The sequence below is a fragment of the Manis pentadactyla genome, chromosome 9 (assembly GCF_030020395.1).
Source record: "Manis pentadactyla isolate mManPen7 chromosome 9, mManPen7.hap1, whole genome shotgun sequence".
NCBI lineage: Eukaryota > Metazoa > Chordata > Mammalia > Pholidota > Manidae > Manis > Manis pentadactyla.
In genome coordinates, this window is record NC_080027.1 from 57,528,925 (window position 1) to 57,549,772 (window position 20,848).

General features: G+C 38.0%; 1 protein-coding gene across 2 annotated transcripts in view; it reads right to left on the reverse strand.

Annotated features, from left to right (window-relative positions):
- Window positions 1-591: 591 nt before the first annotated feature.
- The window catches only part of TPH1 (tryptophan hydroxylase 1), a 42,004-nt gene continuing 21,747 nt past the window's right edge, over window positions 592-20,848 (reverse strand). For both annotated transcript variants that reach the window (XM_057507449.1, XM_036888153.2), the window contains 9 exons: window positions 17,261-17,444; window positions 14,842-14,942; window positions 11,668-11,735; window positions 11,333-11,529; window positions 9,024-9,159; window positions 8,168-8,294; window positions 6,572-6,667; window positions 5,709-5,842; window positions 592-3,527 (listed from right to left, as the gene is read on the reverse strand). In XM_057507449.1, the coding sequence (XP_057363432.1) occupies window positions 3,353-3,527; window positions 5,709-5,842; window positions 6,572-6,667; window positions 8,168-8,294; window positions 9,024-9,159; window positions 11,333-11,529; window positions 11,668-11,735; window positions 14,842-14,942; window positions 17,261-17,444 (1,218 nt within the window). In that variant the 3' untranslated portion in view covers window positions 592-3,352. The remainder of the gene's footprint in view (window positions 3,528-5,708; window positions 5,843-6,571; window positions 6,668-8,167; window positions 8,295-9,023; window positions 9,160-11,332; window positions 11,530-11,667; window positions 11,736-14,841; window positions 14,943-17,260; window positions 17,445-20,848) is intronic.

Genomic DNA, 20,848 nt, shown 5'->3' on the forward strand with positions numbered 1-20,848 from the left:
CGATCTTACTGGGAACTAGTGAAGATGAGAGTGAAGGAGGGGACAAAAGTAGGAGTCCAGGGTCCCCAAGAAGCCCTGGTACACAACCATAGCTTTCCTCTGAGATCCTTAAATGGCTGCACCCTAAAAGTAGAGGTGAACTGGAAATAGACCAGCCTTCACAAAGACTGAAGCTCAGCTTCAATTTTGCTTAATCCCTAACTGAACTAAGGAGATCTTACCATGCCATACACTTACTATATACTGCCTGCTAAAAGCAAAACTTATTCCCTCTGGAGGAAGATAAAATTATCCAGAAGCTATGGAGGATTTCCCATTAGGAGAGGGATTGTATTAATGATTCTTTACCTATGGATAATAAGTTTCTTTTTTTAAAGTGCACTCACAACATATTTCCTCCGATAGCCCAATGAGGTAGATTTATCTCATTTACAGAAAAGGAACATGAGACTTTATCAAGGATTCTGAAAAGTGGCTACTAGGTTCCAGGTGTGTTTAGCTCCCCTTACATCTCATATTAGTAGGTTTTTTAAGAAGTGTAAGGATGTTATAGATTTCTTAAAATAACAAAATTGACAATATATAGTTAAATCTGTTTTTAATATGTTTGACAAAAATAAATAAATGCTTTTTGAGCACAAAAAGTTTGTGTCCATTTATTATCCAGTTGAATAACAAACTTGCAAATCCTAAGTGTATATCATATAGTAAAACAAAGACTAGATTGAAATAGACCACAGAATCTTTATACATTTCCTAGAAATAAATATGTGAACTCTATTATAATAATGTTCCTTTAGAGAATTCCAGAGTTTCTTTTTCTTTTTCAATTTGGAAGCCAACTTAAAAATTAACTATAATTCTGTACATTTTGGTATGTTATTACTATTATATAATTCTGAATGACAAAATAAGAAGTTAAGAAATGTAGGCATTTTGACCACAAGTTTTTGGAGCTTTCTTCAAAAAGTCAGGAAAAATATCATTTATGTCTTTGAGTATTAATTCACTGATTAAGAATTATGAACCAACCTTTTGGTTCAATTCTGTTCTCATATTTCAGTAACTATTAACATATCCTAGATGCTTTGAAGACACATATTTTAAATGCATGAAAATTCTAAGACTCTCAGGACTCCTGATTTATAAAATACTACAAATTCAGAAGTAAGAAGAAAGAACTTAAATCAATCATTAAATATTTCCATTATCCTAAAGTTGTGAATATAATGGTTGTACCCTTAATATTTATTTTAGTGTGATTTAGTTATAGAGTGAAAATAAATACCATCATTTTAAAATTCAATAATTATGATTCTTTACCATGATCAAGTTGTATAAAAATAACCTGATACAGTATGCATAATTTGCTGTTTATCATGGTTTGCTTGCAAAAGATTTCCTTGCAACCAAATATACTAACTATAAACCAGCTAATCAAAATTTCTAATGATTTTAGATTAGCTAACTTAGACTACTACTATCAAAGGTATACTTAATAGTTGACTAGCTATTAAAATTTATAAGAAATAAAAGAATCTGAAGTAGCATGAATTATTCTTCCCAATTCTATTTCCTTGTATAACATAAAATGAAATAAATTTCTTAGTTTTTTTATGAAGTTCTGTTGAAATAAAACATTAACTGGTATACAATTAATAGATAATATTAATAAATAATATTTAATAGGGAATTGATGTGGGGGAAAAAAGGACACAGTTAATTAAGTAGGTGATTAAGAATGAAAAATTGTCTGAAACTATGACTCTTAGTATACCATGAATAGAAGTGAGCTCACTAGGAGAGGAAGCTGATGGGGTGTAATAGGTGACTCTGAGTTCCTTTTTGGACCTACTGAGTTTGAGATATGTGGCAAGGCTGCCTCATTACACAACCCCATTTCATTCTATGTGAATGATGCCACAAGAAGTTGTACCACACTGGCCTAGCTTATGGGACATCTATATTGAAATATCCAGCATGTAGCTGGACTTAGAAGACAAAAATTCAAGACATATGTCAGAGTCAGAATAGTAAATATGGAAGTCATATGAAATAAGAATGGAAATCATGGATGTGGATGGCATTTCCCATGGAAAAATGGCAGAGAGGAGGGCCAAACTCAGAAACTTGAGGAAAGTCTTCCTTTAGTGGGTGGTAGGAGGAAAGGAGCCAATTAAAGAGGCACAGCATATATACAGTAATCCGACTTCACTGGCCTATCCCAGGCCTATGCCCTACACTACATGGTTGACACCACATAAAAACCAGTTCTTGCAACCCCTGCATTGTTATAATGTCAGTCCTAAAACACTCTTCCTGACCTTTCTTATGTTCTATTGCCTGTTTCCCCACCCTTTACCCTTACAACTTGCCTTACTAGGTCTCACCTTATAGGTTGGAAATGAAGTGCTAAGCACTGCTTTTCCAACTTTAACTCTGTGCTTCTCTCATCTGTCTCAGTTTGAATCTCCCTTTGACATCACTGTCTCCTGCTAACCAGAACCCCATCACATCACGATACCTGGCTGCATGTCTGAGTACAGGGTCTTGCATGTGGTACCCCAACCAAGTTCCCTTGGCCCCATGAGTAGAATAGATAATCTAAAATTCCATCAGCATCATGCCATTCTGTAGAAAGGAAAGAGTTTCAAGGAGGATAGTCACTTGGGAAGGGACTCCCTACTGCCAGCAAAATAAAGCCCAAAATTCTTAGCCTGGTCTTAAGGATTATACCCTGCACAGGCTTTCCTGATTTAGCTACTCCTATTTCCCTACAAGACACTATAATTGAAACTACATTACTTGCTCTGTACTAAGTATGCTTCATGTGCAAAGGCCTCTGTTGCTGATGTTAACAGAAGAGACAGCTAGTCTCCTATTAAATTCAGGGGTGCAAATGTGATCAAGCCTAGCAAAATTTGGTTATAAGTAAGATACTTTAGAAATAAGAGGATCTTAGGTAACAGCATGGGTCAGTTCTATAATACCCAGCAAGGTGTTTTAAGTGATCATAAAAGTCATTTTACTCAAGATGGATTAGGGAAAACAATCAGGCTGGGACTAGATCTACCCATTGGATCACACAACTTCTGTATGTAAAAAACGGGTGGCCAGTGAATTGCATGGTATATTGAATCATATTTCACTAAAGCTGTTACAGAAAATAATTGGTGATGGCTAGAACATCCAAGTACAAATTTTCACAGATTAACAATCCATTAAGGAACAAGAGTAGAGAATACTGTTTGGCTGCTGTCCCTTCACGACCAGGTCTTCAAGAAAAGCAAGAAGTGGCCCACAGGCCTCTACACTGATGCTCAGATGCTCTTGAGGTTAGAACTGGCAGCAGTCAGGTGCTCGGCTGCCTGCTGACCTGAGCAAGGGCGTCACTGACAACATGGAGCTCATGCTGCAGCTCGTTCATGGCGCTGGTTATGCTCTTGGTGTCTTTCAAGATCTGAATACTCTGCGTATATGGATTATACTTCACTCCAAATGGACGCTTAATTGTTTTGGTAAATTCTCTAAGAGAACAAATAAGAGGCAATCAGTTTCTATAGGGAAAATGATGAAAACTAAATAAACATCAGTAAATCTACTTCACACACTAGGCAAAAGACAAATCATTACTAAATGTTCATGCAACCAATCACAATATAGGTAGGTCACAGGGAAGGCCGTACAGCACAGAGAAGACAAGTAATGACTCTATAGCATCATAATATGCTGATAGACAGTCACTGCAATGGGAGGGTGAGGACTTGATAATATGGGTGAATGTTGAAACCACAGTGTTGTTCATGTGAAACCTTCATAAGATTGTATATCAATGATGCTTTAATTTAAAAAAAAGTTCATGCAACCGATCTACCTAATTCCCTACAGTACATGTGCAGAGGCCCCCTGGAATCCTCAACTGGTAGAAAACCTAAAATTGTCATGGATACATCTAACTCTGTGTCACTAGGGAAAGAGTCTGTGGATGGCTTTATTAATGACTAATAACTTTATATATCTCTTGACTACAGTAAGGAGACCAGCCACAGTAGCTTATCAATAAACAATGATAAAACTTGACCACATAGTAACAGATCCTTCAGTTGTGATTTACCTAACTACACCCACCCACCCACACACACACACACACACACACACACACACACACACACACACACACATTACTACTGAAACTGACCAGGAACAATCCTGCCTCCCACATACGTACATTCTTTCTGCACTGAATGGTTTTCTCTAGCTTTCTCTCAAATGACCTAAATTTTACCCTTTTTTCATGCATTAAAGTTCTGCCTTCTTCATCAAGACAACATTTTGACCTCTCATTTGGCACCTCCAAGAACAATTGTGTTCAGGCCCCCTAGAGACACAATTGTACATGAACAGGGGCTGAAATCCAGTTTGTTATCCACCTGGTCTACCCAGAAGAGAGAGATCCCTTCTCCTAGTTTACTCAAAGGTGCCACATGTGCTAGAGGAAGCCCTCCTCTAGATGGAAATTGTTCTTTGGTTCTGTGTATGGCCTAACTCCCCAACTAAAGGAAAATCTCTGTAGAACAAGCAGCATGTCCTCAACCCCTACCTACATTGTCACAATGTCACCTCATGACCCCTTCCATTAAATGTTGTTTTATTGTTTCTGCTTCTATAGTCCTTTCATTTCCTACTACCTTAGTTCAGGCTTTTATTTTCACCACAAGTATTACAAGGATCTCCTAAGTCATTTCTCTGCCCCCAGCATCCTCTTTTCTTAACAACGTACTTAGCTGTTTAATAAAGCACAGCTTTGATTACATCACACATATCTATATTTTTCCACCTTCTTAACTTTTATTTTGTCTTTTTGTTTTGTTTTGTTTATTTTTTATTTTTTAAATTTTTTATTAAGGTATTATTGATATACACTCTTATGAAGGTTTCACATGAAAAAACAATGTGGTTACTACATTTACCCACATTATCAAGTCCCCACCCATACCCCAATGCAGTCACTGTCCATTAGTGTAGTAAGATGCCACAGATTCACTGTGTGCCTTCTCTGTGCTACAGTGTTCTCCCCGTGATCCCCCACACCATGTGTACTAAACATAATACCCCTCAGTCCCCTTCTACCTCCCTCCCCACCAGCCCTTCCACACCCCTCCCCTTTGGTAACCACTAGTTCCTTCTTGGAGTCTCTGAGTCTGCTGCTGTTTTGTTGCTTCAGTTTGGTTTCCTTGTTATACTCCACAAATGCACCTCCTTAACTTTTACATGCTGTCCCTTAGACTAAAACAATGTATCTAAACCTCATTTATCTTTCAGTCCCTTCTCAATGCCATTAAGCTTTCCTTGTTCTCTCAGGTGGAATAAATTGCTCCTGAATAAAATGCAGAACAATAGGTCATCTGTGTATCTCTAAGACTTTTTATGTCGATATAGAGCACTTTGTACGTAGTTTATTTTTCCTATTTCCTATCATATTATAAACTCTCTGATGGGAAGAAATGGGAAGAAATCAATTTCTGAATGTATCTGATTCATATATGCACTACTGAATATCATTATAAGCAACATATTCCAAATATTTGTTGTGAAAGGGGGATGTGTTAGAGGCAAAAGGTACCTAGTAGGCTTCTAGTTATCCAGCTGCTTACTTCTGTGATTTGTTACCATTACTAGATTATCTTTTGCAGAGAGATATACTTTACCTCATCTTCTCCTTTGCCTCTTCAAAGCTTTCAGATATAAAGTAGACATCCTGAAAAGTTGTGATGACACATTCCTGTTTGCAGGCAATCTTGGGATCAAAGGGCTTTACACTGGCATGTCCAGAGAGTGCATGCTACATGACAAAGGGTCATTGAATTGAAGAAGACTATCTATTTTCATAGCCCACATTCAAAACACAACGGCCAGAATCAGTACAACTCTGAATGTATTACTAATCCATAAGCCCAACCTACAATCCCAAACTTACTTCCTACAGCATTATTTAGCCCACAATATGCTCCAGGAAAACAAAAATGGCTTGCTGTTCTCCACAAATGCCCCAAGATCATCTCCTTGGCTTTGTTCTAACACTCTTCTCCTTGTAGGAGACACCCAAGGAACTCTATTTATTTCCTCCTACATTATGGCACCTACTTTCTACCCTGCAGTAGTCACTCCTATACATAACCTGTACCCACCACCCAGTGGTAGGCTTTCAAGTGCAAGACAGTACCTTGCATGGTATTTTATGCATACCTATCACTCTACAAACATAAGTTCATTCCCTTATTGGATAAATAATAACTCTCAAAGAGTTTTCTGGAAATTACAGAAGTTATTGCTGGCACACCAAAAATGGTGAGGAAACGGCAAGACTTTGTTAGCAAAGCTTTAAAATATTTTTTTATTTTTAAGATATATCCATAAACTTGGGAAATAGAAAAAATTGTTTCTTTCATTACGTTTACTGTTACCCCAAGTATTTTCCATTGTAAGCTCTTGTCCAAATCCAGAAACTATTTCAGGTCATAGCCATTAAATTAAGTGAATATGGTTATGTGCAAAGATTTACAGTTCTTACTTTGAGTTCACTGATAGAGGAAAGTAATCCAGCTCCAAAGACTCTTAGCTGCCCATCTTGTTTACACAGACCGAACTCCACAGTGAAAAAGTAGCACTGCAAAAGGACATCAATATTGTGTTCACAACCCCAGCTACTGAATTTAAAACAAATTACAACCCTTAGTCACTAAGCCAAAGTACCCTGGATAAAGAGTGAGACCCCCAGGCTAGCTGGCCAGATTTCCACACTCTGGTCTCCTTCTAAACCACCACTTCTCAGACTTTTGTTCTCAGGACTCTTACATACTCTTAAAAAATTACTGAGGACCCCAACGATCTTTTGTTTACATGGGTATAACTAGCTATACTTACCATATTAACAATCAAAACTAAGAAAAAATTTTAAAGTTTGCTAACTAATTTTAAAGCGCTACGGTTACATAAATAACATTTTAATGAAAAGTAACTATATTGTACAAAACAAAAAAAAGATAAGAAAAGTAGTATTGTTTTATATTTTTACAATCTTTTTAATGACTGGCTAGATATTATTTAATGTCTGCCTGGAAAACAGATGGATTCTCATATTGCTTCTAGGTCCAACCTGTTGCAATACGCTATTTTGGTAAAAGTACATGAAGAATATTCAGCCTCACACAGATGAACAGCTGGAAGAAGGTTGAATATTGTAATAGCCTTTTCAGATAATTGTGGATATTCCTCCTTGAACTACATCAAAACCTAACAAGTGGTAGTTTCTTAACGTTCAGCTGCAGTATGGAATCTGAAACCATATCAATGAACTCTGTCTCTTAAATTCACTTTGCCCTTTCAAAGGATCTTTTATTCAAGGACCTTATGCAAGGGACTCAGGGACCCTGAATTGAGGGATTTCAAACCAGAATTTGAAAAGCACTATTGTAACCGTCTAGCCTATTTCACACACACAAATACACACACACACACATACACACACACACCATCACACACTCTGCTCCAACTTTTTGTCATTTCCCCAGATACACCAAGTACTTCCTTGTCTTCCCTTGTGAGCCCTCATCCTGAGATGCTCTTTGCTTCCTTTCTTGATACATGAAAACATTATTCACTTTCCCTGGGCTAGTCTAGATGTTTCCCTTCTATAAAACCTTCCCTAAGCAGTTCTCTGCACTCCCCAAGCACTCTGCCTGAATTTCTCTGTAGATTTCATCTCATTCTAACATAACTGTCTCAAGCGGTGTATACACATTCCTTGAAGGGAGGAACCAGGACTTACTCATTTTGTATTTCCTTCAAGATGCCTTACACGTAGTGCTCAAAAATATTTTTAGTATCATTTTTAGGAAACCTACCACTTATTGAGAAAAGAAGATATACAAACTATTAATGTTATTGTACTCTAGTGTTTCTCTACCTTTTTTAAAGATATTGTCTCCTTTCGATACACCTTAAAATTTCACAACCTCCTTTAGTGTTACCTAAATTATTTAAATCAAATTAAATATGAGCAAAAACAAGTTTTGTAATGGTCATCTTGAATATGTACTTTAAGCTACACAAATACATCCTGCCCCAGTTAAGAATTATTGATATATAGCTATTTCCACATTTATACCGTTGCCAGTTTTTGAACAGCCTCCTCTGAAGCTCCAAGGGAAGCCAAGCCAATTTCTTGGGAGAATTGAGCAAAACTAGGTTCAGCCAGCAGTGGAACATGGCCTAAGAGTTCATGGCAAGTATCTCTGAAAAAGAGGTACAAGTTTGTCACACTATGTTATGCTTACTGTAAATGTATAATGAACCATTTGATCAAATCAAAATCTGACCTTACTTTTGTGTAAATTGATCAGGTGGCATTACTTTGGAAATGGACAACAAAGGACACTAATAAAATAAACTATTTCAGTTCAAAACCTTGGCCAACTCATAAACACATACACATAAATACATAGATACCCAGAGACAACCACATGCACCCCCACCTCAGCAGTCAGGTCTCTGTCCAAATGTCACCTTCTCAGAGAATCCTTCTCTGAATGACCCATTACAAAATAGAAACACACACACCTCTATGTCCTTTCCCTGCCTTATTTTTCTCCATGGCACTTATCACCATCTGACTTGTTTGTTTATTACTTATTATCTACAGCCCCCATTGGAAATATAAGTTCTGTGAGGCCAGAAATTTTTGTCTGATTATTTTTCACTGTTATATCCAGTGGTTAGAATGACACCCAATACCTAATAGGTCATCAATTAATAACAGTAATAACGATGGCTAATTTAAAAAAATTTTTAATGATAACAATAATGGCTAACATATAGAGAGCCTGAAGCATAGATTATGTGCCAGGCACCATTCTAATGCTTTACATGCATTAATTAATTTAATCTTCACAAAAAACTCATGAGGTAGGTACCACTATTACAAATAACTATTTGATGACTGATGCCAATGCAGAAGTACTTACGGCTCTGGTGTATAGAGGGGATCTGAACTGTGTCTCACATACTGTGTACAGTGAAAAACTCGAAAGGCTAAACCTGATAAGAAATCTCTCGGTGATAAATAACCAGCAACCGGACGGATGGAAAAACCTGTGTGCTCTGCAAAGCAAAGGAGAAAACAGAAAATCTTCACCAGAACAGACTATTTACACATTTTAATTCTTCCAGTGACACCAACACTTTGAGGGAGGTCACAGAAACTAAAGTTTATCATGCGTGTACTACAGGGAAGTAATCATTATTAAGAACTTACCACAGCCAGTCAATGAGTTAGAGATTTCATATATCACATCTCCTTTCACGTTTACAATATGAGTTAAAGTTTATTGTCTTCATGTGACAGCCATAACTGAGGCTCAGAGACCCAATAATGTGTCCAAAGCCACACAGTAGATGATAAAGGTAGGATGAGAACCCAGGTCTCCTTGTACTATACTATACCTTGCTATCTCCCTACAGAGTGTAGAATACCACCTAGAAAATCTTTCTTTTTTTTAAGAAACTCACTAACAAGATCTACTAACTTATATCAGAACCAATTTTGAGTTTATGTCATTTTTAGCCAGTTCTATCTCTTGTACTCTATTTTATCTAAATTGATGGCACTCCTCCATTTCTCAAGAGCTAAGTCTGTCTACCCACTGGAAAGGGGCCTGCCACCAGGTGGCTGTGGCTCAGGGAACCCTCTATGAGCTCTGCTCTTGCCCTTCATTTCAAACACACATACTCTGGTATTCCAATTCCACCTAGTTGCTTTGTACTTGGATTCTCCCACTCTGACAGGCAGACTTCAAAGTCCAATAGAACTTTCCAAAATGATGAAAATAATCTATGTCTAGACTACCCAATAGGATAGCCACCAGCCATATGTGGCCATTGAACACTTGAAATATGGCTAATGAGGCTGGGGAACTAACATTTTCATTTACATTAATTTTTAACAACCACATGTGTCTAGTAACTACCATATGTGACAGCACAGGTAGCCCCTTCCAACTGCTGTTTTATTTGAACTGTCTTCTAATTTTGGTTTATCTCTTTGACAGTTTCCTTGAGACACCTTCAGCAATATGTTCTGCAGCCAGTTCAAGCTCCAGATGCCAAGTGAAGATATTTCAGTTGTATATCCATGACAAAGTATTTCCTGCAAATCTCATGCAAATTTTATTTGATAACTTCTGTAGCATACCCTTGTCTATCTTTGTAAGTCCCATGAGGTCATGTTCATTGATTCTCTGTCATCCTTAATTAATCAATATTTTTTTAAATCTAGTTTTTGTACGAACCACTCATATGAGTTTTTCTCTTGTAAGAACTGTATTACCATTTGCTGTTTAGTTCATCTCAGTTTTGTGTAAGTGGTTAAATAATGAGAATTATGGAGTTGAATATTTATGCAGATTTTTATAACTGTGTAAGAAATTCAAAGAGAGTAATTGCACACCATGATGGAAATAAACTAAACTCCTTTTTAGTCAAACACATAACATTTATTTTTTTCTAAATGTTCTAATCTGCTCAGATCAAAGGCATATTTATTTTTCTTTTGTATTTTGGACCCTGGAGATCACTGATCATTTTACTTCCTATTCTAGTTAGAAAAAAATTAAGAAGCCTAGAGCAAATAAGCATAAAGAACTAAAAGGAGCAAAATTGTCCTTACTCTTTATTTATGCCCCTACTACCATATCTTCCTCCTTGGGAAAATGATAGAATCTTAGTGTGGAAAGCGGCTGCAGACATCGATTACTCCAACCTTCCCCAAAGTACATGAATCTCCTTTACCATAGCCCTGACAAGTGGATATAGAGCTTTTGCATAAACACCTCCATAAATGCAGAAATAACCATTTCGTAAGTCTATTCCATTTTTAAAGAGCTCTTTTAGCAAGATCTCCGTTTTGAGCCAAATCTTGCAGTTTCTATCCAGTTGTCATTTACTTTAAGGCCACATGACAATTCCTCTACTGCATAAGATGACCTTCAGATATTTAAATAAAGCTATAATGACTCCTAAATCTCCAGGTTAAATACTCTAGAATTCTTCAAATTGCATTTATATGATACATTTCCCAATCCCCTAGTAACTCTGCTCACTTCCATTTACACTTGCTCCAGGTTATGACTGTCCCTTTTCAAGTGTGATGCCCAGTACTAGACAGAGTACAGGAAAATTCTGACCTTCCACAGAACTTTATTTCCCTATTAAAAATTATGTCATAATCAAAACAGAGTGCAATATTCCCCTTATAAAAAATTACCTAGTGTACTACCTTTTAAAAAGTTTGAGACATCTTCCAATTGTGGGATATTATCTTCACGGTATCCACAATATTTAGAAAGCAAAGGTAAGTTTTTGAGATACTCTCTGCAGGCATGGGTTGGGTAAAGTTTGTTGAGCTCTCGGAACACGGTTCCCCAGGTCTTAATCTCCTCTTCAGTAAATTCAACCTTAGGAATAGGGTCTCCACTAATAAGAGAAAGAGAAGAAGTTATTTTGAACTCTTATTCAATAAACAGTAGCACTATTCTCTATTTACTAAAAGAGCATAATCTATTCATTTTTATTATTTCAAAGTGGGGTAAGTTATTTTTATAATACACTTACTGTTTATAGTTCATAGCCAAGTCTGCAAAATACTTTCGTCTTTTACGGTAGACATTGTCTTTGAAGCCCTGGTAATTACAGAAAAGTTTTTAAACATCCATACTAAAAAATACTTGACAAATGATACTTAGGAAACATTTCATTGGAGTTATAATTAGAGCTACTATATTAAAGGGCTACATAATTGTTATTTTGAGCAAGCATTGTTGAAAAATTTATGATCCTTTTTATTTCAAAATTAATGTTATATGATAGTTTTAAACTATTGTAGTTACAAAGATAAGACAGTATAGATACAAAAATACGATAGTAGCTATAAAAACAATTGGAGGAATAAGAAAAGCACCACCACCACTGTGTTGTATACTTGAAACCAATATAAGACGATACATCAACAATACTTCAATTTTTAAAAAATAAATAAATAAATAAATCTGCAAAAAAAAGAATTACTGTAAAAAGTCCATATAAGTAACTAGAAACCCAGCATCCAGTTCTTTTTACACATTAACATTGCCTCCAACCACATTAACAGTTTATAATAAATTACATGTATAATAGAAAGTAAAAAAAAGGAAGAAGAAAGGGAGAACGGAAGGAAGGGAGGAAGGGAAGAAGGGAGGAAGGGAGGAAAGAAGGAAGGAAGGAAAAGTACCACCTTAGTTAAATACATGGAACTTTTCCTGGGGTAAAATATTTTTTAGTTAATCATCTGACTACATTTTCAATTATATTTTCCTGTAATAATAATTAATAATACTTCAAATTAGACTTAACTGAATCTAGCCTTAGATTTTATTGCAAAATGCAAAAACAGTCACTATTTGTAGGAGCAAACAATAATAATAAAAACAGATAAAATAGTAATATTATAATTTATACCTATGTGAACTATTTAAGGAAAAAAGATAAAATAAGGCATCAAATAGCACAGCCCAGGAGGAAATAGCCAGTAACACAAAATAGGAAAGAATGGGAGGACGCCTGAAAGGAGAGAATGAGACTCATCTCTTTAATGCAGATTTTTCAAGTCCCTACTGTGCTCCTGGCCTTGTGCTAAAATCCAGAGAAATAAGTATGAACAAAACACAATCTGGGTCTTCAAGGAGTTCACATCAACCAATTATTATGAAACAATATAAGTGCCTTATTAGAAATATGTGCAAGATGTCAGTAAAAGTCAAAAGAGAGACTCATAATCCAGAGATGTGAAAGAGGGGTCAGGAAAGGCTTCGCAGTGATGACTCCTAAACTAAGTCTCTAGAGGGGAGTGCAGGCAGCCAGGTGGAGGAGGACAGAAGGATAGCACCAACGAAAGTACAGACGTGAAAAACAGCACGCTATGCCGAAGAGATACAAGCAAACCAATGTTGTTGGAGCTTGGAAAATGAGTGGAGCATGGTGAACACTAGTTGGGGGTCTGCTAGTAAAGGTTTGTTTAAGACCTTGAATTTTAGTCTTTGAGTAATGGGAAGCCATTGGTGATTTAAAAAAAAAAAAACCAGCTTTCTTGAGATATGATTCACATGCCATAACATTGACAAGTTAAAGTGCACAACTCACTGGTTCTCAGCATGTCTGCCGTGCTATGCAACCACCTCCACTACGTAACTGCAGAACATTCTTATCGTCCCAAAGAGAAACACCATAATCATGTGCAGTCTCTCCCCATTTTCCCCTCACCTCCAACCCCAGGCAGCCAATAATCTCTTTCTATGAATTTGCCTATTCTGGGTATTTCATATAAAGGAATCATATAATATAGGGCCTTTTGTGACTAGCTTTCTTCACAATTACAGTGTTTTCAAGGTTGTAGCATGTATCAGAATTTCGTGCTTTTTTATGACCAATAGTACTCTACTTTATGGACACACCCTACTTTCCTTCTCCATTCATCAGTGGCTAGACATTTGGCCCCATGTTTTTTGCTATTATGAATAACTGTTATGGACATTGTTTATGAGTTTTTGTGTGGACATATTTTCAGTTTTCTTAGATATATACCCAGGTACCCGTGGTGATTTTTAGACAGAAAAAGGATAATGGTCATACAGAGGTTTTAAATTACTCTAGTGACTCTGAGGAGGATGGGTGTGAGGTGGCAAGGCTGGAGACAGGGAGGCTAGTTAAGGGATGTGACAGTATGAATAAATAGGGAACAAATTTAAGAAATATTTAGGAAGTGAAAATCAGCAGGACTTAGTAGAACAGTAAAACTGATTTACCCACCTTTCCATAAACATGCCCCAGATTTTCTTGCCTCTGAACTTTGCTCATACTGCATTGAATTGTCCTTCCTCTCCATCTCTTTCCTGCCCAAATTCCTTAAGGCCCAGTAAAAACATTGCCTTTCTCTGATCTCTTCAGCTAGAAGTGTTTGCTTTCTTGTGCGTATCTCAAAGCAACTCGTTCATGCCACTTAACACAGTTTCACATTTTAATCCTGTATATGTTTATTTATATATATGTCCTTTATGTTTTCAACTAGGCTATAAACTCCTTGAGAGTAGGTACAACACATTAATTCCAACAGTTACTCGATAAGATATCATGGAATAAGTGGATGGGTCAGCTGGGGCTATCTAAGGCAGTATACGTACAGTCCCCCTCGCACAGCTATTAAGTGGAAGAAGCTAGACAAAAGCCCTGGTCTGTGCCACTCCACAACCTTAGTCCCTTCTCTCCTCCTGGATCCTGGAGCTCTGTAAGCAATCCTAATGCTCTGGGCTTACTAATTTTCCAACTCATGCTTGTACTATATCCCACGTAATTTCCCAGGGCAACAACTTCCCAGTTCATTAACTGCCGAATAAACCAGTTATGCTGCACAGTGTGGGTGATAAGTCTTTCTCCTTCCTATCTTTACTCCCGTTACAATAACCCATGGTCATTTTAATAAAAACTGACCGCAGATACTGTCTTCACTTGAGTATAACTCTTGGAGTAGCTCTTAATAACAGAATGCCAGGCATGGGACCAATGAAGTCAAATGCTCTTTAAGTCATTTAGTCTCACTTCCAACATGAAGGACTACTAACACTTGCTGAAATCCAGATTAAAGCAAGATCTTATAGTCTAGAATAAGTACTTTCTCCAAAAAAGAAAACAAGACTTCCCTTAATTTTTAGTTTGCTTTAAATTATTTTCATGAAAATAGTTATTAAAAATGCTTACAGGATGGTCTGCATCCAGTTCAGATCCATACATTAGAACTCTGTTGGCACAATGGTCCAGGTCAGAAATCTTCTTTGGAAACCAAGGAACAGTTTCCATACCTGCAAAATACAAAAACCACTAGCAGTCGAAGAGACAACCTTAACTAAAGCAATAAGGAAGAAGAAATTAAGAAAGTCATGAAGGCATTTGGATGAGATTTTTAATTTTAGTTTATACATTGAGGCAAAATTTATATAAGTAAACTGTTCTATTTCTAATAAGTAAATTCTGCTCAAAATTTTTGAGCTTAAAGTTTTTCAACCTTGATTTCCTAAGAACTGAAGAAATGTACTTTAGTAGTAGATCAAAAGATTTTTTTGTAATTTTAAGCTTCCTATCTAGCTACCCAAAAAGCATAAGGATGTACAACTTTTATAACCCAAGGTGCAAATCTAATAAGAACTTTGAATGTTTGTTTTCATTGATGAAAAGGATCTTCAAGATCACTTATGTCTTTGCCACTTTGATCTTTTCACCATCCCGCAGACATACAAGCCCTCATAAAACATGGGGCTTTGCATATGCTGTTCTGCCTCGAATCCCTAGCCCACTCCCACTTCCTGCCCCACCCCATCCTGCTGCTTTCCTGAGATTATCCTTCTTCTCCTTCAAGACCCAAATCAAAACAAATGAGCCTTCCCTGGCCCTGTAGGTGGAGCTAATTCTCTGTCTTTTATGTTTCCAATACACTATGTTTCTAATTTTCTAAAAGCTTTTCCTATATTTTACTATAATGTATCTGTGCATGTCTGTCTTACAGGAAAAAATGGGAACAGCTGTAGCATATGGACCATAAATATCTGTATCCTCATCTCTTTGTAGAAATGTTTGACACACATTTGTGTTCCCTAAATATCAACTGAATCATTTAGCCTCTAAAAATGTCTTCATTTTATAGATGAGGTACCCAAAGTCCAGAGAGGTTAAGTAGTTTATCCAAGGTGACTCCAATGGAAGAAAGAGGATTAGACCTCACACTTTCTTGCTCCATTCTAATGCTCTTTTTCACATATCCAGAAGGGATATTTAAGAGATTTAACAACAGATACAACAGTGGCACCAATCACTCAAAATAACAACAAGCAGAGTCCTAGGCTCCTGCTCTGCCAGGTGTTAGCCATTAGTTGTTTGTGATGGGCATGGGATCCCTAGGGGAGGATGTGGAACACACAGGCTTCAGGGTGGTAGGGAGCCCTCAAAGGACTCAGGGAAGCAGCTATCTGCCAGCCAGAAATGGAAGTATGTTAATATTTTAATAATTTATACACCCTACAAATAAATAACAGATGAATATTAGCCCTAGTTATACCCCAAACATTGTGACATATATGAAGGGATTATTTTAAATTAAGCACCTTATATAAGATGTGACTGAATTATCCATTTGTCTTATGTCCCAAGTAAGCTACAAGGATGTTTTCACAGTAGAAGATCTTAGCCTATATCTTTGTAATCTGAGTATCTGAAACCTTAAAAAGCTGTATTGCTTTTTCATCTGCTTTAGGTGGCAGTGGGGACAGGGAGAAACATTGCACCAAGTGTACTGTACATCATCACTGTCAGCAGGAGTCCACATTCTCAACAAATTCAAATATTCACTCATCTGCTAGATGCTGAGGCAGGAGGTAACTGGTGAGATAGGTAAAACAGGACATGTTGTCCTGGTAGAGACCCGCCAAGTGGGACACTGACATCAGACATTGTGGTCAGCTGGCCAAGTGGGACATGTAAGAAACCACACCCTGGGATGGCCAGCCTGAGAAGAAAGGGAGTTTTCTGATCTCCCAGTCCAGCCCTAGCAACAAATTCTAGGCAGCCATGTGGACTTCCCAGCCCAGCCCTAGCAACAGGTCCTAAGCAACCAAGTGGACTTCCTCCTCGATGTGCTTATAAAAACCCATGGCCACTGCAGTCCTAACAGCTTCCTCCCTTGGAGCCCCTCCTGATTAGCAGGAACTTTCTTCTTTCTGCTCCTCATTTAAAACTTTGCTGGCTGCTCCATACTCTTGTCTGCAGGCTTCATTCTTCGCTGCCTCTGAGACATGATCCCAGGAAAAATGGTAACTTTTCCACCGGTAATAATGCTAAACTCTGAGAGTTTCTAAGTGTTCAGGGATTGTGAGTTGTAGACTTGTGAAATCAAGAGATGCCTAGTGATATGGAAACTGAGAAAACATAACACTTGATAAAATGTTGCTTTATAATTTTTCTTTATTATTTTGAGCAATTATATTCTGTGCTCTCTTAACTACCAGACTGTCAGCAATTTGAAGAGAAGGTGTTTTATTTTTACTTTCATGCCTTCAAAATAAATATAAGATTGGACATATATTATGTATTTAATCTTCTCAGTAGAATTTCCATTTTTCAAACTTACCATCTTCCTTCACAGTAAAATTATCTGGTGGATTCACAGAGAGAACATTAGTTTGAATCTTCAACAAATGAAAAATATCATTCAATTGTTCTCTGTTGATATCACAGTCAACAAATATCTCAAATTCTGAGTTTCTTCTCTTTGATTTTCGGGACTCAATATGTAACAGGTTTACACGCTTCTCCTGTGTAAAGCAGAGAGTAAAGATTACATGTGACTGCCTCAAATTGTAATGATCTCAAGAAAATTAATTTCATTACCACTAAAAATCAGTTTTACACTTATCATAATAGCCAAAGAGCAAAGATGCTATTTTTAGTGCAGCCAATATCAAAATAATTCCTCCTTAATATTAGGTACTATTCAAAAATGTTTGAAAAACTTACCAACTCACCATAAACTAATAAAATAACACCCTATAGGGAAAATGGAAGTTTCTATGGCCAGGATCCTCACCTGACCCTCAACTACTTGCTGATGTAATTGGCCTACTGGTAGGCTAATGCTTATATGCCCATTGGCAATGAGACATTATTGTGGATGTTACTATATAAAGAGCTCTTCCCTGAGGCAGAGACAGAGATGGATTGCAAACACCCAAGAGGCAAATGTGATTCCAGCATTCAGACCTGCCACCAAGAGAATAAAGCTTTTTATAAACCCTCTTACCCCTAACTTTCCATTGTTACTGGGTCTTACTGAATCCAGAGTGAACTTGCCTGGGGGCAATCCCCCTCTGGTGAGACATACCCACTACAAGTCCCTCAGATTGTCACAATTAATTGGCCCGCAAATCAAAATCCAAGACTCCAAGATAAAAAGAACTCTTTGAGAATTCTCACAAATAAAATCTTGTTTTCAAAAAGTGATATTAATGCTAGTCCTTTAGAAAGAAAGTTTCCTCTGCAAACATGCATTTAACAAAATTAGATAAACAGCTTAAACACAGGGTATTTTATATCTCAAATCTCTTAAACTACAAACTTAGTAACCAGCTGAACCACACTGCTTCTTGTGATCTCTTCCATGCCAGCCTGAGCTATGAGTGCCATATGTGTATGTGTGGGAGGAAGATATCTTTTCTTACCAATTTGGATAGCTGAGGAAATGCACCAGTGACATAATGCATGAGAAGGAAAAATTCTGAAATGTCCTAAATTAAGTGGCATAAGTGTTAGAAAGAAAGACAGATATGAGCTGGATGAAAAGAGGGTGGGGCCAACCAAGAATTCAGAGAATTAATCATATAAAGCCAGAGAGCCAGAGATAATTCAGTGGATTAATTAAATGAAGCCACGGGGACCAAGAGTGACTTGAAGGGCACAGGCACTCTCCAGATGACAAAAATTCCCCAGATAAAAATGTCAGAGCCCAGCCTATGCCTTCAATCCTCTAATCAGATCAAACCACCAAGGCCAAGAATATCAATCAAACACTTCTCTGCCTTGCCAAAACCCCATAAAAAGAAGCCTCATGGTAGGCAGCCTGCCTTTATCTACCTTGACTGTAGCCCACTCCTCCTTTGGAGTGTATTCAAATAAAACTTTCATTCTGCTTCACTATTGTATCTCTGCCTTTCAATTCTTTGTTGTGGCGGAGACAAGAACTGAGGAGAACAACTTCAACCTTTAACATATTTGGGGCCGTGAGACTCAGATTCCCACTCCCAGTAAGCTGCATGCACCTTACCCCCTGGCTGAAAGCACTCGCTATCTACCTATTCTCTGGGAATCCTTCCCTTCCTTCTCTGTTTCTCACAGAATATGTCCATGCAGAGACTTCCTTTCCCATGTTCACAAATTTCTCCTACTTGCTGCACTTATTTTCTTCCCCTCCTCACTTTTTGTGTTATCTGGCGGTTGGGTAATTGGGGGCGAGACCCTCATCTCATGATCCCCTCAGCCATGAGATGTCCACCAGATCTGGTCAACGTAGTACCTGCCTGTACTCACCTTGAGAGAAACCCCACCCAAGGAGGCAGGTCATAATTGGGTCCTCAGGAATGTCTCCCAGAGCAGCCCAAGATTTCTACCTTTACTCTCTTCTTCACCAACAGCTGCCCATAGGAGCTAAGACCCTTCTCATTGGCCTTGATTCTATGACCCTTTGTCCCGTTCATGCTGACAGTTCTTTCTATCTTCACATCAGCTCTGTTGGCCTTATTTTCCATTTAGAGGGGACCAGAGATATTTACTCTGATGGCATCTGCAGGTCTGACTTAACTCTGACCTTCCATCATGAACCCAGCTCTCCAGCCCAGCAGACAGCCTGCAGGAGCAACATAGGCTAGGGCCAAAACCCCTTCCCTGACACTCTCTCTGTTTACATTCATTTTTCTCATGTTTGACCATAGTGCTGATACTCAGTCCAAACTGGCTGACTTTAGCTCTCCACATTTCTATTCCAACTTCTGCCCCTCCCTCTGGGGTCTGACTTCTATCCTCCTCATCCATTTGACAGTAGGTTCAATTTCCCCTTGTCCTTTCTGTGGATTTGCCCATCACTTTCCCACTTTAATGTTAAGCACCTCCTTCACTGTCCCCCTCCCATAAACCTTTCACCCTTGCCTGCTTATTACAAGCCCACTCAAGTTCTTTTATCATTTGATCGTTATCTCCCTTTTCCTCCCAGACTAAGGCTCTGTTGCCCATGACTTCCCTTTTTCTCCTTTGCTGTCACTCCATGGCACATACACTTCTGGCCAGAGAGACAGAACTGGAGAAGTTTCTGATTCATCAATGACTCTCAGAATCATGGGGAGTTCAGCTGCACTTTTAGAACTGGGCATCCTGGCTATTCTCCTTTGCTGGACCCCTATTAATGTTTTCCTAGCCCCACAATTTGAACCAGGCTTACTAAACCTCTTAACTAAGTTTATTTCTTACAGACTACAGTCCCTTGAGATTAAAGTCCTGTTGTCATGAAGATTCAAGCCCTTACCGACTGATGAATTAGCCAACTTCCTGAGACCCCTGGATGGGCACTCTTATTCCACCATCCCGACAGTCAGCAAGCAGAGGGACCCAAAAGGACTGCACTTGTCCCTCACAAGCAGGAAGTAGCCAGAGCAGTCATTGACCTTCATCCCAATGATTTGGGTCCCAACTGCTTGAGGGGGGAATGATAGGTAGAAAGACAAATATGAGCTGGATGAAAAGAGGGTGCGGCCTATCAAGAACTCATGGAGTTAGTTAGATAAAGGCAGAGAGCCAGAAGATTAATTAAATGAAGTCCCAGGGACTGAGACTGACTTGAAGGGCACAGGCACTCCCCAGATAAAAACCTCAGACCACAGGCACTCCCAAGATGACAAAAATTCCCCAGATAAAAATGTCAGAGCCCAGCCCATGACTTCAATCCTCCAATCATATCAAGCCCCCAAGGCCAAAGAATATCAGTCAAGGACTTCTCTGCCTTGCCAAAAAAAAAAAAACCATAAAAAGAAGCCTCATAGGATCAAAGCCTAATCTGGCTACCCCGAAAATGAACTAAGATACGATATGAAAAAGAACTTCCAACATCAGCACTCTCTGGAAGACTCATGCCAGAAGATGATCATCAAAAAACCCCAACAAAAATCCACGCACT